Source organism: Gopherus evgoodei, chromosome 5 (genome assembly GCF_007399415.2).
Source record: "Gopherus evgoodei ecotype Sinaloan lineage chromosome 5, rGopEvg1_v1.p, whole genome shotgun sequence".
NCBI classification, from domain to species: Eukaryota; Metazoa; Chordata; order Testudines; family Testudinidae; genus Gopherus; species Gopherus evgoodei.
This window is the reverse complement of record NC_044326.1, coordinates 81,673,295-81,699,234: the sequence shown is the minus strand read 5'-3', so window position 1 is coordinate 81,699,234 and position 25,940 is coordinate 81,673,295. Positions and strand designations below refer to the sequence as shown.

The following is a 25,940-nucleotide window of genomic DNA, read 5'->3' as shown; positions in this document are numbered from 1 at the left end:
AATAACAATATTTTCGAAACCTGAGTATATCCAGGAAACAGGAGACGAGACTTTCACCTCTAGTCAGAAGCAGAAGGTTGTGTAACAAATTGTAGGCCAAATCCTGAAGCTTTTACTCACTCAAAACTCTTTGACTTCCCTAGGAATTTAATCTGAATAAAGACTGCAAGATTTGGCCCTATATTTGTTTGTTAAGTAAATGTAACAGTTGATTGTTGAGATGAAAAGTAAAGCCAAGGAAGCACTGTCCCTTTGCATTTGCTTAGTGACAGAGCAACTGCAGAACAGAGGTAGAGAAAGTGGCAGTGAAAGCTTTACCACAGTGCCCTGCTAGTCTGCCTTATCCCTGGTCTGGCGAGGGTGAGAGGATAGTTCATTCTCCAGGTTCATTCAGCCTTTGATACCTTTGCTGACAGTGTCATGATGGATGCCAAATAGTGATATATTTATTTATTTAGTGCTTTGGATACTGCGTCACTGGCAAACAGGCTGAGACACTGTAGCTCAGACAGCAGCTTTTGGCCTGTGCTCAGTTCAAACTTATGACTTATATGTGATGGGCTCCAAACCCCATTAATGAGTAGCTGAGCCATTCAGCCCCACCATCTCAAGAACTGTAGGTATTAAAGGTTTTAGTCAACTTTTACCTTAAAGTGGGGGAAAGGACAATGCTGCTTTAGTGCGTTTATCTAAGTTTCGTTTCTCTTACCAGTGGCTCAAATACAGTAATAGGCAGTATCTCAAAGACTCCAAGAGATGATGGATTCCAAAAGTGTGTGTATTCGTTTGTGCCTGCGAAAGATACATTTGCCTTTGCAGGTATATACACATGCAAATATCCATTTGCAAACAGCATAGGGTGTCTGCTCTTTGAAAATGTGCCCTACAAAAGCATTGTTATTGAAAACTGTGCAATACCTTCACGTACTATATGATTAGGTGTGAAAGGGAACAAAAGAAAATAGTTAATGCAAAACGTTTTGCTTTCTTTAGTGGATAATTAAAACATGATACTCATGTTACTTATGCCTATTTATTTTTAAATTGTGCTAGTTTGTAAAGTTCCTCTATTGAAATAGAAGCGGATTCCCTCCCCTCTTCCTTCAGACACACAGACAAACATTAATAAATTGGTGAATGCAACAGATAATGTAATTGTAACCTCAAATCTATAGCTTTCTGATCAACAGATGCACACCAAAAATACACAAAATTATGCTCTTGGCTGTTGGTTTCTCCACAGTAGACACCAACACTTACTGATGCCATATCAGAAATAGGCATTTATCAGTAAATACTGCTTTACCCTGGCACTTAGGAGCCAACAGTAGTTCTGATAATTGACAGGGTCCACTGGATGGTTTTAAGGGAGCTTTAGCACAGCACCATATGTTTCCCTTTAATTATTTTTTTAAAAAATACAAGGCCATAGTTGTTCCTTGTGTGATACAGCCTAACTGTCTACCTTGATTCTTCCCCTTCCTGAAATATTGCCATAGCTGTGGATGACTCTTCTTTCTTTTATTGTTTCAGGTAATGGATCTTAAAGGCCAAATGATCTATATTTTTGAATCCAGTGCCATCTTGTTCTTGGGATCTCCCTGTGTGGACAGATTAGAAGATTTTACAGGACGTGGATTATACCTTTCTGATATTCCAATTCATAATGCTCTGAGGGATGTTGTTTTGATAGGAGAACAAGCCAGAGCTCAAGATGGACTAAAGAAGAGATTAGGAAAGCTTAAAGCTACTCTTGAGATGGCCCACCAAGCTCTGGAAGAGGAGAAGAAGAAGACAGTAGATCTTTTGTGCTCAATTTTTCCTGGTGAGGTTGCTCAGCAGCTGTGGCAGGGACAAGTTGTGCAAGCCAAGAAATTTAATAATGTCACAATGCTTTTCTCTGACATTGTAGGATTCACTGCCATCTGTGCCCAGTGCTCACCTATGCAGGTTATCACCATGCTTAATGAGCTCTATACTCGCTTTGATTACCAGTGCGGAGAGCTAGATGTCTACAAGGTAGAGAATTTATTGCATTTCTATGGCAATCTTGGGGGTCAGAGGAGGAGCAGGGGAGGAAGGAAAGGGAGACTAAGCTGGTATAGAGAATAATAGGATTTGAAAAATTATTTTGACACAGACCTAACTATAATAGTTTGACAGGTCACAAAATGAAACAGAGATTGTCTACAAAGTCAGCTGATTGTGCAATCATGTGGGAAATTTGCTGTAAGTTAGAGCCATTAGGTTAAAATTCTGCTCTCAGGTACACTGGTGTGAATCTGGGGTAAGCATTTGATCAGAGCAGGTGCCAGAGTACCACAGCATGGGGGAAAGTATTTTAGCATAATAAAAGCAATTGCCATCACCAGTGCAAGGCAGTCTTTGCAACTGATCTTTGCAGGACTTGGTCCAATTATCTTTTAGGACTCAAGTCTTTCCTCAGATAAAACTTCAATTGAATCCAGTGGCAGTTTTGTCTGAGTAAGAACGGCAGGGTGTGGCCTATTGAGAGCATTTAAAACCATGCCATATTTTTCATCATCTCAGAATGCATAGACAATAAGAGACAAATGTATATGTTTAGGTGGAGACCATTGGAGATGCTTATTGCGTGGCTGGAGGTTTACATAAAGAAAGCGAGACACATGCTGTTCAAATAGCATTGATGGCACTGAAGATGATGGAGCTGTCAGATGAGGTGATGTCTCCCCATGGAGAGCCTATCAAGGTCAGGCAAATATATTAGAAACATATTCATGCATAGTTTTTTTGCTGGGGTGGAAATGTTTATTATTTTGTCATCAACGAAATGTCACCTATGTAATGTTTAATAACTTGTAACAAACAGGAAGAGTGTGGGAATGGTCTGACAAGAGAACCAGAGTTTTAATTCTTTTAGAGATTAGGGTTCTGTAAGGAAGGGAAAGATTAGACCAAAGCCCTAAAAATCCATTAAGAGGACTGAAATTCTCTGAAATCATTCTCAGAACATTACTGTACTGTTGTTCAGTGTTTCCGTAGCAATAAAATTGCCATGGATGTGCAATATTCTGCTATGGTACTTTAATTAGGAGACCAAGCCTCTCTTTCTCAAATGAAATCCTTGAGAAAATTACATTTGGAAGGGTCTGTTTTGAGGCAGTGGGTGAATATAAATCACCAAAAGGACAACAATAATCCTTATTGCAAGAGTGTATAAAACATGACAGGTTTTTTCCATCCCAGTTTTGTGTTAAACCATTAATATCAATTTGGGCAAAACTTCAGTCAGCTATGGTGGGGTTACATTACGGTAAGGCCTCAGTTTAACAAAACGTGCTTAATCTTAGGCATGGATTTACATCTCATTAAAATAATGGGACTAGTATGAACGAATTTACTCCTGTGCATGTTTGCATTAAAGGGAATGGTCAACTAAACATTTTATCAGTTTCACCAGGAGGTACTAAACATGTCACTAATCCAAAATACATATGTCAAGAGAAGTCTTTCTATTGAATCAGTGGCCTTTGGATTGGGTCCTGTTTTTATTAAGTCTATAGGCCTCTGAGACCCTAAGCATTATTTTTTTTTTCTTTTTGAGTACATTTCCTTACATCTTTATTCATTTGTTTTTAAATCCAGTCCCTCTGTTTTGGAGTTAAAATAATTCTTGTGGCTCAGATAGAAATCCAAGAAAATGTATTTTGAGATGGGTATGTACTCTACATTTTATCAGCAAGAACATCACCCTTTTGTTATAAACATGTCCCATTATCTATTATAAGTCACAACAAATTTAAAAAATACAAAATACAATTAGAAAGATGCTGGAAACATTTTAACAATATTTAATGAAGAAGTTTACAATTTCCATCACAATTGCTGATGTCAGTTTTGAAAGACAGATACTCTTATACTTATAAAATTCATTTAAGAGATGCAGAAAATAATGTGTACTGCGTAAGAAGTTACAAGCATCAAATGGAAGCTTTTTATAATTGAAAGTGATGCTTCCTCCATTTTTGATCTTTTGATGGAAATATTGGCTGTTTTGTGCACTGTTTCTCAGCTTTGTTGTTCTATTTTTTTAAATAAATTTTCTGAAAAAAGATGCCTGACTGCAAATTTCTTATTTTAAGCTAGACCGCTATATTAGTGTCCATACCTCAGACATCTGTGGGCTCTGCTGTATGGGTGGATGTTGTTTTTGTTTCAGGGTGCTCTGCTATTCTATTTAAAACTATACAGAACATCAGTTCAGCTCTTGTTAAAGGTGTGAAATTGAGAGTTGTAGGGATGCAAAAGAATGGGTATAGCACAGGTAGCAGCAGTGCAAGCTTCTCCACAGTGTTCCACCACTGAGCCAAAACACTGTTCTGGAGAGACCCTCTCTAAATGTGAGAGAATACTTCATATAAGAGGTCCTTTAAAGGGAGAACAAATAAAACAGAAGGAACGCAAAGAACAATATCAAATAAGCAAACTATGCAAACCCTAATACTAATTACAGAAAAAGAGATTCCTGCATACTTTAACTGACCTATGCATTCGGTAGCCTGCTTGTTTGCTCAGTTACTCAATTCCCATACCTTAGGACCAGGCTTTATTCTAGGTATGCCCACCTCTACCACTGGAACTATGGTGTATGTGTCATAAATTTCCATCTTTAGAGCTCAGACTGTGACCTTAAGACAAAACCCAATGCTTCTTACATTTATTTAAGCATGTCACCAGCCCATCTTTCCACTCTACAACTCCCCTTCCCTCTAAATACCCAGGAAGGTAAACTGAGAGTTACTGTGTCTCCTGATGTCATTTCTAGATCAATTTAGGGCTGTAGAGACCAACTTTATCACAGTTATGTAAGCAAATGAATGTCTGTTTAATATTTATAGGCAGTAAAATTAAGCAGTTTAGTCTTTCCCTGAGAAGGTTTACTTCCCGCTAATGAAAATGGAATACGTGCATCTAAAGGAGATGACCCCCACCTCATGATCATTCTAATTAAGGAGGAATCAATAAAATGAACTGATTTCAACAGATTAAACTATTTTGGCTAACAAATATTGTTTTATATATTTTATTTAAAGATGCGTATTGGCCTCCATTCTGGGTCCGTCTTTGCTGGAGTTGTTGGGGTTAAAATGCCTCGTTATTGTCTCTTTGGAAACAATGTAACTCTTGCCAACAAGTTTGAGTCTTGCAGTATACCTGGGAAAATAAATGTCAGTCCAACAACTTACAGGTACAGTAATTTACAGTCTATAGTTATCAAAAAAAAATAATCTAAAACTAGTGATTGTTTCTTCAGTACTTTCACAATTGTTTCCCGCATTTTCTTTTCAAAATATTGTTTGCTTTCCTGTTTTATCCATTGACCTTACTGCTCATGATTGTACCTTGATTACTTTTAGTCAGGAGCTGGACAGCAGCAAGCAAAGTGTGGAGTGAGGCTGAGTAGCTAATACGTATTTTCTCCCCATCCTATTTAGAACAATAAAAAGTCCCGATAACTGAAATACATTTTGCTACTAACCTTGAAGCTTTGTAACTTTTGCTTTTTCTTCATCTCCTGGTATCTGGTCTTCATTGAGCTAAATGATTTTCAATGGGAGCTAGGAACCTAACTCACTTAGACACCTTTGAAAATAACCTAACTGAACAGTTGGTAGGCTCCTCCTTAAGAAAACACCTCTAGACATTAACAAGCTTGGCAATTATCACCAGATCTTGAATTTTCCTTGTTTAAGGAAGATAACTGAGAAGATTGTAGTGAAGCAACTCTAGTGACATCTGAGTTATACAAATTTTGTTGACCCCAGTTCAATCTAGTTTTAGACAGTATGAAACCCAGACTATTCAGTTCACCCTAATTAATGATCTTCTAGTGGTGGACAAACATGAGGGGCCCATACTGATTCTTTTAGATCTCTCAGTAGTCCTTGATGCCATTGACCACAAGGCATTGTTGCTAGTTCTGTGGACACTGCTGGAGAGACACAGAGTTGAAGTTAAGTTGCTCTGCTGTTTTCTGACAGAGAGGACCCAGAAGACAGGGTTAGGAGATTATTCAATCAGTCAGCTAGAGGGCTCTCCCTTGTGAGATACAGAAGGATCCTGTTCTGTCACACCTACTTTTGAATGTATATTTGAGGTCTCAAGGGGAAATAATGAGGTTTGTTTGAATTTGCTGATGATACACAGCTCTAAGTCTTTATTTCACATCCCCAGGTCAATATAATCTGTTGGGTTTTCCAGCATTTGGCCAAGATCATGGCTTGAATAAGAGTGGGCTGGTTGAAAAATGAATTCAGATAACTTCTGAGGTGATGATGTTGGGTGAGGGAAGAAACCAGAGACAATGGGGAAGTGATTTTTGTTCCTACTATTAAGGAGCTACCTGCCTTTTGTTCCTCTAGCTTACAGTGCAGGTCTATTGGAGCCTTAGCTTCTTCAGAGTGTCAAAATAACCTTGGTGGCCAAGAATGCTTTTTTTTCTATATGCACATGGCAAAGAAGTTGTGAGGATGTAGTCACATATCAGATGTAGTCTTCAACACCATTGGTCATGTCTGTGCACTTCTAGATTGGATTATTGCAATATACTTTACTTAGAGTTACACCTGAAGACCACTTGGAAACTTGCTTGCTTTCTTAGCAGTGTTTTGCACATAGACCATATTTTATTTGTGTTTCAGAGACTGTACTGGCTTCCACTTCATTTCTGGGTTCAATTCAAGGTGCCAGTTTTGATCTATAGTGTCCTTATGAGTTGGACCCTAGGTATCCAAGTCCATTTTTGTCATGTATTACCTGGCAGTTGAGATCAACTGGAATGTTTGAGCTGATAGTTCCTTGATTTATTCTTCAAGGGGAAGTATGCAGTGTTGTTGTATCTGTGTTAGTCCCAGGATATTAGAGAGCCAGAGTGGATGAGGTAATATCTTTTATATGACCAACTTCACAAGCTGGTCAAATAAAAGATATTACCTCACCCACCTCATCTCTCCAACTTAATTGGGAAGGACATTCTCAATGCGGGGTGCTTGATTGTGAAATTTGCTACCTCCCTTGGTGTGAAGGAGCCCAAATCTGTTGACCTTCAATAAGACCTCCAGTCAGGCTTGTTGTGATGGCAGGGATTTGGCTGAGATGGAGAATTCCTTTGCCTATCACTTCAGCATTATTGTAAGGTGATGGTTGCATGTATTCTTGCAGCCTTTTGATAGTTTACGCACAAAGGTGTCTTAGAACTTCACATATGTAGTGCCAATAATTATCTCTAAAGTGTAGAAGCAAACTTTTTATTTGTAATTCAGATGCCAGAGGAGATGACTGGTTTTAGTGGAAGGTTGTGTAAAATAGTATAAAGGTTATATTTAATATTAGGTCTAAATATTTTACTTGACAAATCCTTCAGCATCTCATTGGTTGAAAGATGAATTCTGGTGCCAGGTTTATATAATAATTTGATTTATTATTTAATGCTAAATAGTCTCTTGAAATGTTAACAACAAATCTATCATGTACATTTAGAACAAGGAGAAATACAAAACATGCCTTGTATGGACAAAAAAGGAGAGACTATCATCCTGTTTGAATATCTCATGTACCAGCATGTCAATCAATGAGCAAAGGTTATGCTAAACAAGCAAGACAATATATCCTCTTTTAAAATAACATATAGATACCGGAACAAGTTCTTCTCCAATTTACAAGACATGTAAAAAGAAGAATGTTGTCACTAGCAGTAGCAGTTAATGTTTGATTTCATATTTAATCAAGTCATTTTAATTGTCTCATAGGCTGCTAAAAGAATATCCAGATTTTGTGTTCACACCTCGCTCAAGAGAAGAACTTCCTCCAAACTTTCCCAGTGATATTCCTGGTATTTGTTACTTTCTGGATGCTTATCTTCAAGGAACAAATTCAAAGCCTTGGTTTCAAAAGAGAGATTTTGAAGATGGCAATGCAAATTTCTTGGGCAAGGCAACAGGGGTAGACTAAATTGTACATTCACACATTTACAAAAGAATTTTATAAAATATTTTAATTTTGTATAAATTGAGAGTTTAAAAAAGTATGAAAATGAAAGCACTTTAGATTGTTAATACCTGAAAGCCAGTATTAAAATTTCAGGAAGTATGTCAGATACTACTTTTTATTTTTACTTTCCAGATGATATAGTCACTAAAATAATATTTCAACTTCACTATTTAAAACACTGTTTAAGAGTACTTTTTTTCCCTGTGGCAATCTGTGCTGCATAACGACCATTTCAACTCTACCTGTACTGAAAATTCTAAACATGTTGTACATACAGTGTCTCAAAAAATGTTGTGTACAAGTGATGCAGTCATATGCAGTTTGGTGTGCTGGTGCATAACAGTGACTATCAAAATGCAGTTTTCTTAGTTGCTCCATAAGAAAAAGGAAACACCTGTTACTGTAATAACTCCTTCCATTGCATCTTTGGGCCCAATCCTGTGAGGGGCTGCCCATCTCCTTCCTAGTGGGAGCTGAAGTTAACAGTAATTGAAGGCGCTCAGCACCTTGATGGATCAGGTTGCTAGTTGTAACTAATACCAGTATATACAGCAGAGTATGGATGCTTACTGTTCCCTGTTTTCTTTGTGCATAAAATAAATATTTATAGAATATTCAAATATTGTATAATCACACACTAAAGCCTCTGTAATCAAATAAGACTTTAGTTTTTGGAGTTTTCAAACCCTATTTTAAAAATTATTTCCCTCTGATACTATGTATCATAGCAATAAATGTTTTCCGTTTGTTGTCATTTAATTTGTAACTCTTTTGAAGGAAGTAATAGTACATAATGTAGAGTGTTTACATAGAAAGGACATTCCAAGCGGACTGTACAGTGAGTAGGACACAAACATATTGCTTTGAACATATGATCTTATACTACAGCTAGAAATAATGTAGAGGTGAGATGGACTCTGAAATACGTACCGTTCATTCACTTCAGCACTTGTCACTGAGAACTAAAGGTGAAGACAAATGCTTTAAAATATATGAGTACACATCTGCAGTACACATCTAATACATACGTTTTACAAGTAAACAGAGGCTCGTTAGTTATTGAGACTTCACTTCAGGATTCCATTTCTACTTCAAGTTAATAACCTTGCATAGTCACTCTCCTGAGACACACAACTTGGCCCCTATAGCAGATTGGGACTGGCATACCTTGCACTGACTTAGGCCTGGTCTACACTGGGGGTGGGGAGGGGGAGAATCGATCTAAGTTATGCAACTTCAGCTATGTGAATAACATAGCTGAAGTCAACGTAGCTAGATCTACTCACCACGGTGTCTTCACTGCAGTGAGTTGACCACTGACGGTCCCCTCTTGACTCTGCCTGCACTTCTCATGGCGGTGGAGTCCAGGAGTTGACAGGAGAGCGTTTGGGGGTTGATTTATTGCATCTAGACTAGATGTGCTAAATCGACCCCCCACTGGATTGATCGGTGCCCACCAATCAGTTGGGTAGTACAGACATATCCTTAGGATATTTGTGACAACATCAGTTCCTTGCAAGAGAGAGACTGGTATCTGAACTCTTCAACATTCTTTTGTATTTACATATTGATTTAAAGAGCATTTCTGTTGTCCTCTAGGGTTGATCCAACAGAAAATATCAGTGGGCTTCTAGTCTGCCCAGGTACTAGAAATCCTGCCCTAGAAACCAGCATTAATCACTGCAGAGCTATTCAGGATGTTGACAGATATCATAAAGTGACGTCCTTACTTTCTGACTCCCCTTCTGATTTTTGGAAAAGAGTTGTGTGTGGTTATTTCTGGGACCATATGTGTACGCTAAGTGACACCACTAAGATTCTGCACCTGTATAGTCCCGCTGGTTTTAAAAGCGACACCAAGAATATATCCACATATAGGGGGCAGGGGAAGGTTAATCCACAGCTTTTTGAGTTAATCTGCTTTGAAAACACTTGCATATACATGATGCAGTTCATTTTTAGCACACTGACTCTACATTTATTGCAAACTCTGGAGTGCTTAAAGTGAACTAATTTTGCTGCGAAGCAAGTTAGTCCAGCCTATTGTTCATGTGCACACAATCTTGCTGCAAACTACTTCCACCGTCTGCAAAGGCTATTCCACACTCCTCTATGTGTGACCATTACTGATCTGTCTGTTTACCTTTGTGCCCTCCCCTGGTCTGGGGTCAAGTTGACCAGATGTCCCCACCCTCGTTTATAAACTAGCACTCAACCGGATTTTGTCCATTCACCCCTGGATTCCAGTTTACTACTGAAGACCTACAACATGTCTTGAGCAGCTTCACCAATATCCTGTCTCATCGCCATCTGGGGAGGTGTTAGTTCAGGGACCTCTTGTGGCAGCCACTGGAATAAAGACCATTTTGTGGCCATTGCTAGGCAGATGTCCATGAGGGACCATGACCAGAATGTGGAACAGTGCTGGATCAAAAGCAAGCTGCTCCAGAGCACCTCCATTGAAATGACAGAGAACTGAGAAAGTCCAGCAGGGAACATGTAACCTGTCCATTTTTGAGGAACTGAAGGTGATTTTATAACACTACAAGACCACCCAGCCTAGGCAGCTTATGGAGTCTGCTGGCTGCCTTTTCCCCCATAAGATGACCAGCAAGACTCATTGAGGAATGACCATGAGGAGGCCAATTAAGAGATCTCCCCAGAAAGCCAGGATCTGTGCAGGACCCAGGACCCTGATGATAGCCAAGTAGAATTGAGCTCAGTTTCTGCTCTGAAGCAACCATCTCTGATTGCCAGGCAGTAACCCAAATCAGGACTGAGGGGGCTAATCCCATGGAGGGAACCTCAGCATGTAAGTTTATTATTTTTTAAAAATAATTTACATTTGTATTTATTATGCTATCCTGCCATGCCATCTTTTGTTCTGGGTGCACCATGGCCACAGCCATTGTAGGCAGACATGAGCTAAAAGCTTTCCCGAATCTGAGGTCCTGCTTCCCTCCCTCTATCCACACTGTCCATTGACCGCCCCACATCCCCACGTCATACATCTTTCCAAAACGACAGCTGCTCTGGGGCAATTAGCCTGTGTCTCATCCTAATGCCATGGCTACCGACTGTTTTCAGAAGGCACATATACTGTGTTCCCTCTTTTCCTTTCCCTCAGCTGTCCTGCCTGGAGAATGCTGCCACCACTCCCCAACCCTGTTAGCCACTTCCAGAAGCAGGGCAAGGAGCATGGTGCAGCCTTCACGTAAGGAAAACATTCTTTTGTGTGAAATACAAAAGTTTATTCAGACAGTGGTTACAGGAAGAGAAGTTTGGTTCATGGTCTCACTTTTCATGAGATAGACATGAGCATTGCATGCCCATAAACCCACAAAGAATGGCTACCCACTAAATGCCCTGCAAGACTCATTTTTACTGATGGGTAACAGTTCCTGAAGCATTCAGTCATTGCAGAAACCTATCTATTTTTCTTTATACTTTCAACTTGTCTGCAGGGGAGATTAAGCAAAAATCTCAAGCTGAGAAGTTGCTCAGTTTTTGTTCAGTGATTGAGAAATAATTACATGACCATTCCTACTGGCTTAGTTTATGATTCCTTTCCACTCCTGTAATATTTCTGGGGGGAGCATCTTGGTGAATAACTTCACTGTATCGCCCTAATCTACCCTCTGCCTTTTGAATAAGGCCATTCTTTGCCTCTTAGTCACCTAGTATTAAAAAAAAATGCTATCACAGCCTCTCTAAAACAAGATCAGTAATCATTTGGCATTTTTTTAATACCCCCACAGCATGGGCCAGACCTTCAAAAGACAGGCCTTTGTGAAGGGGGCCTGCTCCCCACAGATGCTGCCTAGTGGCTAGGCAAGGGCATGACAGGACCTCTTCTGTCTTTGTGCCTCCTGTTGAAAGCTGCTCTGACCAATACAGTCTCTCCCTTTCTGTGACTCAGCTCTCTGGCTGGGCCATAAGTTGTGTCCAATCCTTCTGGGGTATGTAAAGAGTCCAAAAATGCTAGTTCTGCTGCCCAGCAAGGGGCTTCAGGCTTCACCCAGCGAAAGTACCAAAGTCAGGACTCAAAATATGGGCTTTTCCTAGTCCCAAGTCTCTAGTATCAGAGATAGTCTTGTTGCCTCCAGTCCCATGATGGGTTTGGTAGATGAACCCAGATGCACCCTTTCCACCAGCTTCCAATCCAGGACCCAAAGGTAGGCAGTTGAGTCCTACACCCTGGAGTGCTATGTGGTTGCCACCCTGGTAACTTCCTGCCAGCCTAGCCACATAAGAGGGAACAGCAGAGACATGTAAGCAAAATAAAGAAGAAGTCTCCAACCTTTCACACATCCAGCACCCTTTGCCCTCAGCTGGTCAGTTAGGTCATCCCTAGTCAGTGGGTCAGGCAGCTGAGCCTCCCACAGTGCACATCTGCTAACCTCTGCTGGCTACCTGCAAGTGAGCTACTCTGCTCCCATTTAAAGCTCCTCTTCCAGCCTGTTCATGCATTGCAGGCATGGCAGGACAGAGCTGCCTGGGCCCAGAGTGGCTCTTAACCCTTCCTCTCCAGTATGGAGTTTGTACACCCCATCCCAGGCCCTTATCAATAGCTGAACAGCTGGCAAACCTGAGGGGGAGCAAATGGAAAACTTGTGATGAAACAGAAAGAACAAATAGAAAAATGTAGAGAGGTGGAGCCAGTATCTGAGGATTGAGAGAGGGAATCTGATAAGGAGTTTTCCACAGAGATCATTGCAGTGGCAAAGGACAGCCTGAGAGTTGCTAAGGAAAATGTTGCCATGGCCAAAGACAGTATGGAAAAAGGGAGATGCAGAGGCAACTCCTGGAGGCAATATAAAGCTGAAATGCCCTGTTGCAACACATGTTGCTGTTAGGATGGCAGGCAATGCAGGACTGCAAGCCTGCATGCAGGCATGTTATGCAACCCTTGGACAATACAGGCTGCTGGAAACAACAGCATCTCCTCCTTGCTGTACCCCTGCAGCACTGCTCCTAGAAGTGATACCCCTCACAGATCAGGGCAGCAAGAACAGTGGCATCTAGGATCTGAGCTCTTTTGAGCCCTCTGTCACCCTTTGTAAATTCAAGTCTCTGCACTCCATGCCAGAAGGCCATACACCAGAAGAGGTATATTTGCCTGTTATTTTAAGCCCTCCTGCATCTTGTGTTGTGCCTTGTACTGTACTGTTGCACTTTACTGTTTTGTTTCACTGCTGATGTAATAAAAAGGTTCTTCATAGTTAGATAATAGATAGCTTTTAATTAAGAAAACAGTTCTCATTTTCATGTCAGTTGACGGTTCATTTCTGTTTGTCACATAATGGTTTCATAAAAACCTTTAAAATTGCATGCATAAGGTGTTGACAGTTCATTTTACACAGAAAATAATTGAATTTGCACTATTTCATAAAGTTTTACAAACATGGGTAGGCAAAGAGACAAGGTACAATAGGGATCGCTGCAATGTTGCTCTTCATTGCCAATAAACACTGAACTACACAAACAACTTCTACCACTCTCCAGGGTTAACAGCTGGATGTACAGCCACCAGTTTCAGGCCCAAGACTCAAAATAAGAGCAATAGAAATACCTGACAATACTGCCCCAGTTGTTTGCATTTTATATTAAACACATTGCTGGCTGCTCAAACTGCTGAGTGACTTTCTGTACCTCAGCCTGCACCTGTCATTAAGGTTCTCCCCCTTAGTCTCACAAATGTTGTGCAAAATACAACATGTTGCTATAATCTTTGGGATTTTTTTTTCTGCTGCTTCCAACCTATTCCACAAACGCCATCTCCCTTTCCAAATGCCAAATGCACACTGTCATTCTGCAACTAGTGAGGCAGTAGTTCCTTCTGTCCAAGCAGCCCATGAATGGCTTCATTATCAAGGAAATGGAGGGTAAGCTGGGTCTCCCAGGATAACCAGGCAATGTTCACCCAATTAATGTCCACAGTGATCCAGTCCTTTCTCCATGAATTTAAAATAGAGCTGAACTCCAAAAGATCCTAGTATAAACACCACACAGTCTTTAATATATTTATTCTCAACACACTCTGTGAGGTACACAAATATTATCCCCATTTTACAGATGGGGAAATGAGACACAGAGACTAGCCCAAGCTTAGAGAGGAAGTCTGTGGCAGATGAGGGACTCAAATCCAGGTCATCCAAGGTCTAGGCTAGTACACAAGCCACTGGAACAACCTTTCCTTCTGAGTACATACAGGAAGCAGATATGTTTGAGTAAAATGCCATTTTTATATAGTCACTCTGACCATAACTGTGAATATGAACTTTTAAAGCATATTGCTTTTCATCCTTTAGTTTTGTGATGAGAACCAGTGGTTGAGGACAGCTGAACAGAGCAAGCACCTACAGAGCCTTGAAAAAAGTACTTGCAAAATGCATAAATTAAGAACTGAGTTTGCAAAATGCATAAATTAAGAACTGAGTTTGCAAATGTATATATTAATACAGATTTTCCATAAGCACCATCTTGAACAGCACTGCTCATGGTCAAAGTGAGACAGCTCCATTCAAGAGATTTAGAAATCACTCTGTTACAAAACAAGAAAGATAAGAGAATGAAAACAGCAGTGCTGCAGGAACCCAAGAAATTTGGACATCTTAGTGGGTAGTGAAGGTCACAACAGTATTGTTTTTATATACAGATTTTATCCTCTTGACCTAAAGTAATATCCAGCAAAGACTTAGGAGTCCTATGAGGATATCTCTAAGTCTTGAGGATCAATAGTTCTGACTCTTTGGGAGGCCCATGATAGGCAACTGATCAATGAATATTGAAGACAGTAGGAATCTGTCCATTCGTAGGATCGTGTGAATGGTAAAACATAATGTTGCTTTTTATTTTTAAATAAACTTTTTTTTTTCAAATCTGAGTTCTTTTCCACAGTGTGGAAAGGACAGGAGTTAGCAGCAACTACAAATACGTGTACAGGGAATGAGTTCCTTTTTGGTCATGGAAGAAAAGAAATGCTGTGTTTGGAGGATGGCCATTTCTCAAGGCCACATTTAGTACATGGCTGTAACTCCATAGGAAGTACAGCATGGAGTTTCCTGACTGCTCTCACCCCTTCCCAAGGATATTATGGCAAGTGGGTATAATTTTGCCTTAAAACAAAGATGGAATATTAAATTAAATGAATTTTTTTTTACTTCTTACTATTTCATCTATTTCATCATTCATTTAAAACATTTTGAACCAGATCATCAGCAGTGGTGTAAACTACTGACTTCAATGACCTTTCATCTCAAAATGCCAAAGTTTTTCTGTACCCAGTAGTGCCCCAGTTCAGAGGAGTGTCCCTGTTCAGGAAAAATGCTTAAGCTTATGCTTCACTTTAAGCAATATGAGTGAATCTCACGGAAGTCAACTAGATTGCAACACATGCATAAAGTTATGTGCTTAAATGCTTTCCTGATTCCAGGCCTTAAGCATGTGCTGAAGTCCCATTGAAATTAAGTACTTAAGTTCTTCATTGAATCAGCACCCAAGTACAAATGCAAAATTGTATATTTTAAAACTAATCTTTAGTTAAACTACATCTGACAGGAAAACGAGAAAGCCAATAAGCACCTTCTTTGCATTTACAAAAGCAAGATACAGCTTAACTACCATAACATTTTTTGCAAGCAAATAAATGAAATGCAGTTGTTTCCAGGCTGATGACATCTGTGCCATTGTATATGCTCAGATACCGTGTGAGGACAGCAATATAAATACATAATAGATTAGAATGTTGACAAGAACCTTTTACATTAGATAGGTGAATTAACTTTTGATTAGATCCAGAAGATTTTATGGGATTGATTCCCATTTAAACAAAGGCCCCTTTATACTGATCAGATGTAATTCACATTTATGCTCACTGTAAGGCCCTTTTGCTCTGCCAGAGCAGAATAAAGGGAAGTTAGTGTAGATGAGAATTAGACCCTAGGAATCTAACAATAAATATGTAATGGAAAAGGTGAGTCAAAATAGTTCCATTAATAACTATTCATTCCATAAAGGCCTGATATGATGTCAGTGAGATAGTTGGAGAAATGTCTCACCGTTGGTGCCAAAGGAAGTGCAATTAGTCTTTTCTTTCTTTCCCAAACTATTGTGTAAAAAACAAAAACAAAAAACATGCGGAAACTGAGAAAACAATGAAATGCAGAGATAGTTCAACCCCTGAACCAAATCTGCTTCCTCCTATGTAAATCACACAGAAGGGGCATTCATACCTCTATAGAACCACTGCCATTTTCCACATCCCTTTCCACTGCATTATCTTAAATGGCAGCAGCAGCATGGAGGCCCTGATTCAGGACCAAGGCACAGCTTGCAAGGGCAGCATTTCCCACCGAAAGGAGAGACCCATAGGAATGAAAGGCACATTACACTTGAATGTTGACCCACGTGTACTTCTACTACCCCCTCTACCCCATCGAATGCCTATTTACCATGTTGTGTTGTCGTTTTTCCATGCCTGCTCATTGTTGTATAAAAGCTGTGGAAGGGGAGTTGTTCTGGGAGTAGCAGTAACTCCTGTGTGATTAGCCAGTCATGGTATGTAAGCATGCTAATCTCAAGCCCTGTTTTGTCAGGCCACATAGTCAAGATGCTTGAAATTATGTAGAGTGGGCCTTAGTATTAATAAGGTGTAATTGTCCAAATGACTGGCTAACCCTAGACCCAGCTACTTGGGCATTAGGTGTGCACTCTAGTGAATTTTCACACATTTAGCACTTTTACTTTTAACTACCTGTCACAGTTCCCTTTTGATTAAGGTAAGTATTATTTTTATAGCTAGAAATAGTGACGGCAGAAAGTTTAAGTGACATGATGAGGCCATGAAGAGAGTTGGTATCATAGCCAAGTTTAGAGTCCTTGTTCTCAGCCCTACCTTGTCTGCCCATCCCTGCATCATATTATTGAGCTGCCTCTGCCTGAGGCTAAATGACTTGCTGATAGGGCAGCAAAGAAATTTGCTCAGGTGCTGAAGACACCTAGTTGGGATAGAGCTCATGCTATCACTGGCACCTTGGGCAGCACTGTCTGTCTCAGTCTGAGGTCCATCCAAAAGATGGACATGTGGTAGTAGAGTTCATTGGTAAGAATAAATGGCCAGTTTTCACAGTGGAGAGAGGGAAAGAGTGAGATTCCCCCAAGGATTTACACTGGGACCACTACTGTTCAACAGATTCATAAATGACCCGGTGTAAAGGTGTGAACTCACTCCTGCAGCACCTCCTGCTGGTCTCTCATGGAATTAGCTCATCCAGCCTCCAGAACACCCTCTGCAGCCCAGTGTCCTGCTTGGCACCAGCCCCCATGTCCCTCCCAGTGCCCTTTTATCTGGGGTACTGCCCCCTGGCAATACCCCCACTCTCTGCCTCTAGGTCACCCCTTTCTGGGGAACCCCCAACCCTCTAATCCCCATCTTAGTATTTGGCTACTGCCAATCATTGTCTAGCCCCCACACCCTGGGGCAGTCTGCAGTATCAGCCTATTCATCACTAACAAGGTTGGGTTTGGACCTGCTGCCTTTGCCTACTCCTGGGCTTCCCTCTGCAACCCCCAGTACCCATTGGCCTTCTGCTAGGCCACAGCCTGGGGCTTTCGAGGCTGTAGTCTCCCCAGCTCCCTTGGCCTTCCCCTAGCCCTGTTCCACTCCAGAAACTTCTCTCAGCTCCCTGCAGCCAGGTCCCTCCCTCTCAAAGCTAGAAATAGTCTATTTGTGTGCCTGGCTCAAAGCCTTTTTCTAGGGGCCGGCTGTGGTCTGTTTGAGGCGTGGCTCTCATCTGTGCCTACTTCCCCAGTCAGCCTGGGAGCTGCTTACCCCAGCCACAGCCCTCTGCTGGGCTGTTCTAAGCCCCTCAGGGCAGGAGCAGGTGACCACCCTGCTACACCTGGGAAAAGGGGCGAACAGTGAAGTAACTAAATTTGCAGAGGATACAAAATTACTCAAGATAGGTAAATCTAAAGCTAATTGCAGATGAAATTCAATGTTGATAAGGGCAAAGTAATGTACAATTGAGGGGAAAATCCCAATTATACATACACAATGATGAGGTCTCAATGAGTTGTTGCCACTCAAGAAAGAGATCTTAGAGTCATTGTGGACAGTTCTCTGAAAACATCCACTCAATGTGCAGTGGCAATCAAAAAAACTAACCAAAACAAACAAAAAACAATCCAAAACAAACAAAAAACAACCAACCTAACGGAATGTTAGAAACCAGAGCAGAGGGGAGAATACGACCCACTATTTTTAGTTACTCAGCAGTGCAGGAATGTTGAAGCTGAATATATGGGAGATAATCCGTTGTTCTGAAACTCCTGCAATTCACAGACACAACAGTTAAAGATGTGTATTCTTCTGAGCACAAATTCCTGATCTGAATGTTACATATGCAGTTATGCGGGAACATGAGGCTAGACATCCACTCAAAGAAATAATAAGCTATGAAGGAATCTAAACCAAAGTAAACAACCTTTTAAAGCTATGAGTCCCATGTGCCTTAGAAGTTTTTGATGCTGACAGTAAAACAGTTCTTCTAATTAAGACAGAAATTACCTATTCTAAATAGAAATGACCTCATCGTTTCGCTAATGTCTTCATTGTGCTGCTGTCTTTAGAAACTTCTGCTGGAATTGTTTGGTCATTTTCTGATTGTTGTGAGGTTACAAGTTTCCCAGTAAGTATTACTACACAAGCAAACAAACATTTGTTCATGCTCCAAAACGTCTGTTAGTCTATAAGGTGCCACAGGATTCTTTGCTGCTTTTACAGATCCAGACTAACACGGCTACCCCTCTGATACTAAACGTTTGTTCAGTAGCTTTTTTTCAAACTTAAGTATTCCAGTTATTTTACAAACACATAGATCAAAATGCTCCCTCTCCACATGGAGCACAGGATAGAAAATGCCCCTTAGACCTGGGGAATATCGTCAATAAAATTCAGCCTCTGCAGGGGAGGAGGTGGCAGGTTCAATACAGGGAACTAGCCACTGGCTACCAAATTCTCTCTGCCCAACCAAAGCTGAAAGGGAATGCAGTGCAAGTTCATGGAGGATAGATCTATCAGTGGCGATTAACCAAGATTGCTAAGCCTCCAGTTGCTAGACAGTGGAATTGGACAATAGGGGGTAGATCACACAGTAATTGTCCTGTTCAGCCCATTCCTTCTGAAGTATTTGGCAGTGGCCACTGTCAGAAGACAGGATTCTGGGCTAGATAGATCATTGGTCTGACTCAGTATGGCCATTCTTATGTTCCTAAGTTAGTGCCCACTGAGAGCCTGATCCAAAGCCCAGAGATGTCAACAGGAGTCTTTCCATTGACTTCAGTTGGCTGTGGATAGGACTCTGAGTTATCACTGCTCTTCTTTGGGCTGTCAAAATAACACTGGACAAGTCCTCAAAAGTATTTAAGTGTATAACTCCCGTGGATTTCAATGGGTTAGGCACCTAAATATAGTTGCGGATCTGTGACACTCCCCCTTGAGGGAAGATTTAAAATAAAGCTCACAGTTTCCCATCTTTTGCATAACCAGGTTATTTCTAGTACAAGGAAACAAGATCTTGAACTTTTCTTAATCATTAAATTCATCTTTGGCTGCAGCTTGTCAATAACAGTATTAGAAACAGAATTTAAATGGCATCTTGGTGCAGTTCAAATGCTGAGCCTTTCTAAGCCAATCTTAACAAAATTAATATATATTTGCATGCCCTTAGAAATATGTTATGATCATCCAAATGTCAAGGCTCAGACCACTGTGATTTGGAAACAGCCAAAAGCAGGTTTGTTGGTAAAGTAACACAACCCTCAACAAACTAACTCCAACAGTACCATATAAGGCTGAATTTTTATTGAAGAGTTTAGTAACAATATAAACTGTAAGAAAAAAGTCCAGAATAAACATGTAGCTTAATAAAATTTGCTGCATTTTATAATGCTCTTTGTAGCAACAAAAACACATTGAAATGCATGTAGATGTTATGGATCAGCTAGTGTCTTCCATTCACATCCCCTCACACCACTGCACAGAGACCATACATTATTTCTTGCCCTCCAAAAATTCAAGGACTAATCCCAAAGGGGTATGCAAAGTGTGGGAAAGAGCTCACGCTGTACCGTTTCATGAGATGTAGTGGCAGCAGCTGTGCTCCCTCTGCATTTCCATGCTGTATGGCTGGTCCTTGAAAACTCAACCTAGCTTTTAGCCTGGAAGTCTGGCAATACCAAAGGTCTAGGGGAAGGAGATGACAATAATTCAGAGACACTTCCCACTCCCACTAACTCTTAGCCAGAAGTTTGAGCTCCTCCCACTGCGATGTGAAGGTGAAGGGAATAGACCTACCCCATGTTTTTTGGCTTTTCCAGTATATAAACATTTTGTGTCTCTTTTACATTGTCCACAGGTATATTTTATTTCTTTATTAGTCACATGTATTATCTAGTGCCTGACTGGCATGAAAAAGTTATATAAAGAAGATGATTTATTTGACCATGGATTTTTGTCTGTTTCTAGTCATGTGCATTTTACAGGTTATATATGTCTAGAATTAGACATTTGTACGGTTAATGTGAACATCCAAAGAAGAATAAACATTTTAGAAAACAGATCAACTCTCATGTTTTTGTCCATAAACCAACTTCAAATTCCCTGGGTTTCGGAAGAAGCTTCCCCTAGGGGCAGATCATTCCATAACTATCTACTACAGGGTATCTTGCACTTTTTCTGAGGCACTTGCTCCTGGGGACTGACAGTGACAAGATACTGGGTGAGACAGGCCACTGAGCTGATCCTATATGCACATCCTCATAGTCCAGTGGGTCAAATTTTCAAAAAGGCCTCAACCTACCCTTCACTAATTTTCTTGGTTTTAGCCATTTTTATATACACTTTGCCTATATTTTACAACAGCTCCCTGTGGGTCTAATCTTGCAAACACTTGCATACATAATAAACATAGGTGACTTAAGGAGGCATCCTCTCATGAATAAAGTTACTAATATATATGTCTGCAGGACTGCATCTTTTATATACTCACCTAAATCTAGTATTTAAGGACCAACACCCTAATTTGTGTGTAGAAATGTGATTTGCTCTCCCATGTCTGTTTCTGTGTACACAGCAATTTAGAGGTAAAACAAAATCGTATAAAAATGTTTTTGATCCAGAAAATTAAGATTTCAGTTTTAAAGATTGCTTTTGAAAAACTGACCCTGTGAGATGAGTTTACTACTAGGAGTGGCAAAACTTCATTTGCGTAAGTGGAGTTGTTCCCACTTAAGGAAGCAACAAATTTGACCCTATGTATTTAAAACAATATTATTTTCAAATAAAAATAGCATATTATAAAATACTTGAACTTTTAAAAAATCACTAAAATTATTTCAGTAGTATGATAACACAAAGTGTTCAAGTGATGGCAAAGACATATTATTTACAAAACAATAACCTATAATTTGTCACGACAGCACTGCTTCACCAATCACAATAATGGAATAGAGTCGTCTAGTATCAGATCTGGTCTTCTAATGTACAAAGAAAAATGGCAACTAAAAAGTGATGCTTTACAATTTGTGAAATTCCTCTCAGAAATGGAAAACTGTCTTCAGCAATAACATTTTGTTAGCATCTTATATTGCTTTTGATGCACTGGATCCAGCAAATAGAATGTAAAATTGCCTTGATAATTTAAATATTGTGTATTTCAAGCACAAATTTTCAGTACTACATCAAGTTTGGTGTTAGAACAAGCAAAGATCCTATGTTGTTTTGCTCTTTCTTTAATCTTCAGATCAATAAACCAGTCATTTACATTATTCATTCTAGTATACATTTGATTCCAAAACTTAAAGCACACATATGCCTCTGGGTGTAAATGTCATTGCGTTTTGCCCTTATTTAATTTTACTGACTTTGAACTTTGACCATATTACTTACATAGAAAAAGACAAGGGGTGAAATCTTGGCTCCACTGAAGTTAATGGCAAAACTCCTATAGCATTCAATGGGCCAGGATTTCACCCAAGAAGTTCAACCTAAGGGCTCTTTGTTGGAGCGGGTCAGCATGTATACAGTATAATATTGGTCTAGTATAACATCTACGATAAGCCTGCTATATCTTAGGTGTATTTATACTGCATTATTTAAAAAAAAACAGAAGCAAACTCCCCAGATTCTCTGTTTTGAGCAGAAAGAGACAGATCTTTAGCTGATGTAGGACACTTAAAGTCAACAGAACTACAAAGAATTATATTATCTTATGATTTGTGCCCAGAGTTCTTTTATTAGCCTAGTGATGGCTGAAATGAGGAAGGAATAGATTTGTAAATTTCATCCTTGATTTTTTTCTTCTCTTCCATATCAACCATCAGAGATTTTACTCTGTTAGCTTTTCAGTCTGTTTTTAGCAATCTTGCTCCCATGACTGGTTGTTTGGATCCTCTCCCAACTGGTATCCTTCTGCCAAGAGAAGAGTCTATTTAACCTTAATTTGACTGTAATCATAAAAGCCTCCAGGGCTTGTGGGTAAGTAGTATAAGAAAACAGCAATTATTCCTTTTGCTGAAGAAGCATTGTTTGATTAAGGAGCATCCTGTTTTTCATTGTCTCATTTCCATTATTTTAACTTCCTTGAGATAGATGATTTAAAAAGTCTTTTCAAAGAATAAGTTATTTTATATTTGTATAAATTACATTTATAAGAAGTCTCATTCTGCAATTTAGTCTAGCTATTGTCCCAAAACTTCACAGGTCTTTAATTACCTTCTTTGTCAGATAGACTCTGGCATTGCATTAATGTCTCTTCTAGATCTTCCTGTACTTTTTTGTTTCGTGTCGCTGTTTAATTTTGTACCTTATAGTAAAGGTTAAAGATATAAGAGGTGTTTAAATCTAAGTGAGCCTTTTAACCTAGTTTTGAAATTTTCTGACTTTTCCAAGTGCTGCATTATCTTCGCCTTTTTGTTTTGTATTTGTACAGTGCCTGCCACAGTGAAGAACCTTGAACAAATACAGACAGATATCATCTTCCTTTCCAAATGCAAATGGATTGACATCATATCAAATGGACTAAAGGTAAAAAAATCCACTGCTATCTACATACTACACAGACCACAGTGAGAGATTATACCATACTCTATCAAAGAAACTGAGGAACCACCTGATCAGCATCCTATACAGCAAACAGGAAAACATCAAAAAAGAGCTCTCCAACCTGGAGACTCTCATTAATAACCAAACTTTCATACAAACGGACTTCACTAAAATAAGACAGGAGATCTACATTACTCACTTCACCTCTCTACAAAGGAAAAAGGACTGTAAGCTGTCTAAACTCCTACGTGCCACATAGGGCCACAACCGTGGTACCCCCTAACCCACCCAGCAATATCGTCAATCTATCCAACTACACACTCAGCCCAGAAGAAAAGTCTGTCCTATTTCGGGAACTCTCTTTCTGCCCTGCCACCCCCACCAACATGATACAGTTCTGTGGCGATCTGGAAGCCTACTTTCACCATCTCCGACTCAAAGAATACTTTCAGGACAACACTGAACAGCGCACTGATACACAGGTACCCTCCCACCAACAGCACAAGAAGAAGAACTCCATATGGACCTGTACATTGAATGCTTCCGCCAACGTGCACAGGCAGAAATTGTGGAAAAACAACATCGTTTGCCTCATAACCTAAGCCATGCAGAACGCAATGCCATCCACAGCCTCAGAAACCACCCTGACATTATCATCAAAGAGACGGATAAAGGAGGTGCTGTTGTCATCATGAACAGGTCTGACTACCAAAAGGAGGCCGCCAGACAACTCTCCAATACCAAATTCTACAGGCCACTTCCCTCAGATCCACTGAGGAATACACTAAGAAACTGCACCATCTACTCAGGACGCTCCCTACACTAACACCGGCACAAATCAACATACCCTTAGAGCCCCAACCAGGGTTATTCTATCTACTACCCAAGATCCACAAACCCAGAAATCCTGGACACCCCATCATCTTGGGCATTGACACTCTCACTGAAGGACTGTCTGGATATGTGGGCTCTCTACTCAGACCCTATGCCACCAGCACTCCCAGCTATCTCCGTGACACCACTGATTTCCTGAGGAAACTACAATGCATTGGTGACCTTCCAGAAAACACCATCCTAGCCACCATGGATGTAGAGGCTCTCTACACAAACATCCCACACACAGATGGAATACAAGCTATCAGGAACAGTATCCCTGATGATGCCACAGCACAACTCGCTGCTGAGCTCTGTGCCTTTATCCCACACACAGCTATTTCAAATTTGATGACAGTATATTTCTCCAGATCAGTGGCACTGCTATGGGCACCCGCATGGCCCCACAATATGCCAATATTTTTATGGTCGACCTGGAACAACGCTTCCTCGGCTCTCGTCCATTCACGCCCCTTCTCTACTTACGTTACATTGATGACATCTTCATCATCTGGACCCATGGGAAGGAGACTCTGGAAAAATTCCACCACGATTTCAACAGCTTCCACCCCACCAACAACCTCAGCCTGGACCAATCTACACGAGAAGTCCACTTCTTAGACACCACGGTGCAAATAAGTGATAGTCACATTAACACCACCCTATAGCGAAAACCTACTGACCGCTATGCCTACCTTCATGCCTCCAGCTTCCATCCCGGGCACATCACACGATCCATTGTCTACAGCCAAGCACTGAGGTACAACCGCATCTACTCTAACCCCTCAGACAGAGACCAACATCTACAAAATCTCCACCAAGCATTCTCAAAACTACAATACCCGCACAAGGAAATAAGGAAACAGATCAACAGAGCCAGACGTGTACTCAGAAGCCTCTTACTGCAAGACAAACCCAAGAAAGAAACCAGCAGGACTCCACTGGCCATCACATACAGCCCCCAGCTAAAACCCCTCCAACGCATCATCAGGGATCTACAACCCATCCTGGACAATGATCCCACACTTTCACAGGCCTTGGGTGGCAGGCCAGTCCTCGCCCACAGACAACCTGACAACCTGAAACATATTCTCACCAGTAACTGCACACCGCACCATAGTAACTCTAGCTCAGGAACCAATCCATGCAACAAACCTCGAGGCCAACTCTGCCCACATATCTACACCAGCGACACCATCACAGGACCTAACCAGATCAGCCACACTATCACTGGTTCATTCACAGCAGAAGTTTGGGGAGAAAAAACAGCTCCATGCTCAAGGTGTTTGCAACCTGCTGCAACTGCGCCCCATGTGCCAGGCAGCAACACCACTTGGTTTGGGGGCCTAATCAAATGTGATTTTACAGCCCTTTCTAAGATTTCACTGACCTTATTCAAATTCACGATTTCTGTTATCCCACTTCGTGGCAAAACTGTACCCTTACTCCTGAGTAATGCAGCCATCCCAAACACATGTCCTTAACCTCGATAAATCCGGCCAGGCCATTATGTATTCTGTTTCTCTCTCATGCACACCTATGATGTCATTAATAATGCATTCTGTGGGGAGGACTCAAGCAAGGGAAACCACACTTGTTAAATATTTACCATTCATGAGCTGGAGAAGCCAATCAGTAGAAGGGCCTATTGTTAATACAAATCAAACAACCAGGTAACCCCAGCTACCCAGAACAATAACCAAAAATATCAGTAGGTTCCAGCCATTGCTGCCCATCCCCAGCCATTTAGCTGTTTACATTGCAGCAGCATTTGAAACCCATTGCAAAGGGTTTAGCTGAGGCTACTGCCCCCCTCCCCAACTCCGAACAACACTGCTCCCCCCGCCCCCCCCCGCGCTTCGCTTCGCGGTGTCTCCCCCCTCGGGGGCTCGAGCCGAGCAGCATCCTCGAAGCATCTGAATTCCCTCCT

General features: G+C 40.7%; 1 protein-coding gene across 5 annotated transcripts in view; it reads left to right on the top strand.

Moving 5' to 3' along the window:
• The window catches only part of GUCY1A1 (guanylate cyclase 1 soluble subunit alpha 1), a 53,011-nt gene extending 44,226 nt beyond the window's left edge, over positions 1–8,785 (top strand). For 4 of the 5 annotated variants that reach the window (XM_030564608.1, XM_030564606.1, XM_030564609.1 and 1 more), the window contains 4 exons: positions 1,534–2,019; positions 2,588–2,731; positions 5,076–5,230; positions 7,791–8,785. In XM_030564608.1, the coding sequence (XP_030420468.1) occupies positions 1,534–2,019; positions 2,588–2,731; positions 5,076–5,230; positions 7,791–7,992 (987 nt within the window). In that variant the 3' untranslated portion in view covers positions 7,993–8,785. The remainder of the gene's footprint in view (positions 1–1,533; positions 2,020–2,587; positions 2,732–5,075; positions 5,231–7,790) is intronic. The other variant, XM_030564610.1, reaches the window with a different exon arrangement.
• Positions 8,786–25,940: the final 17,155 nt, after the last annotated feature.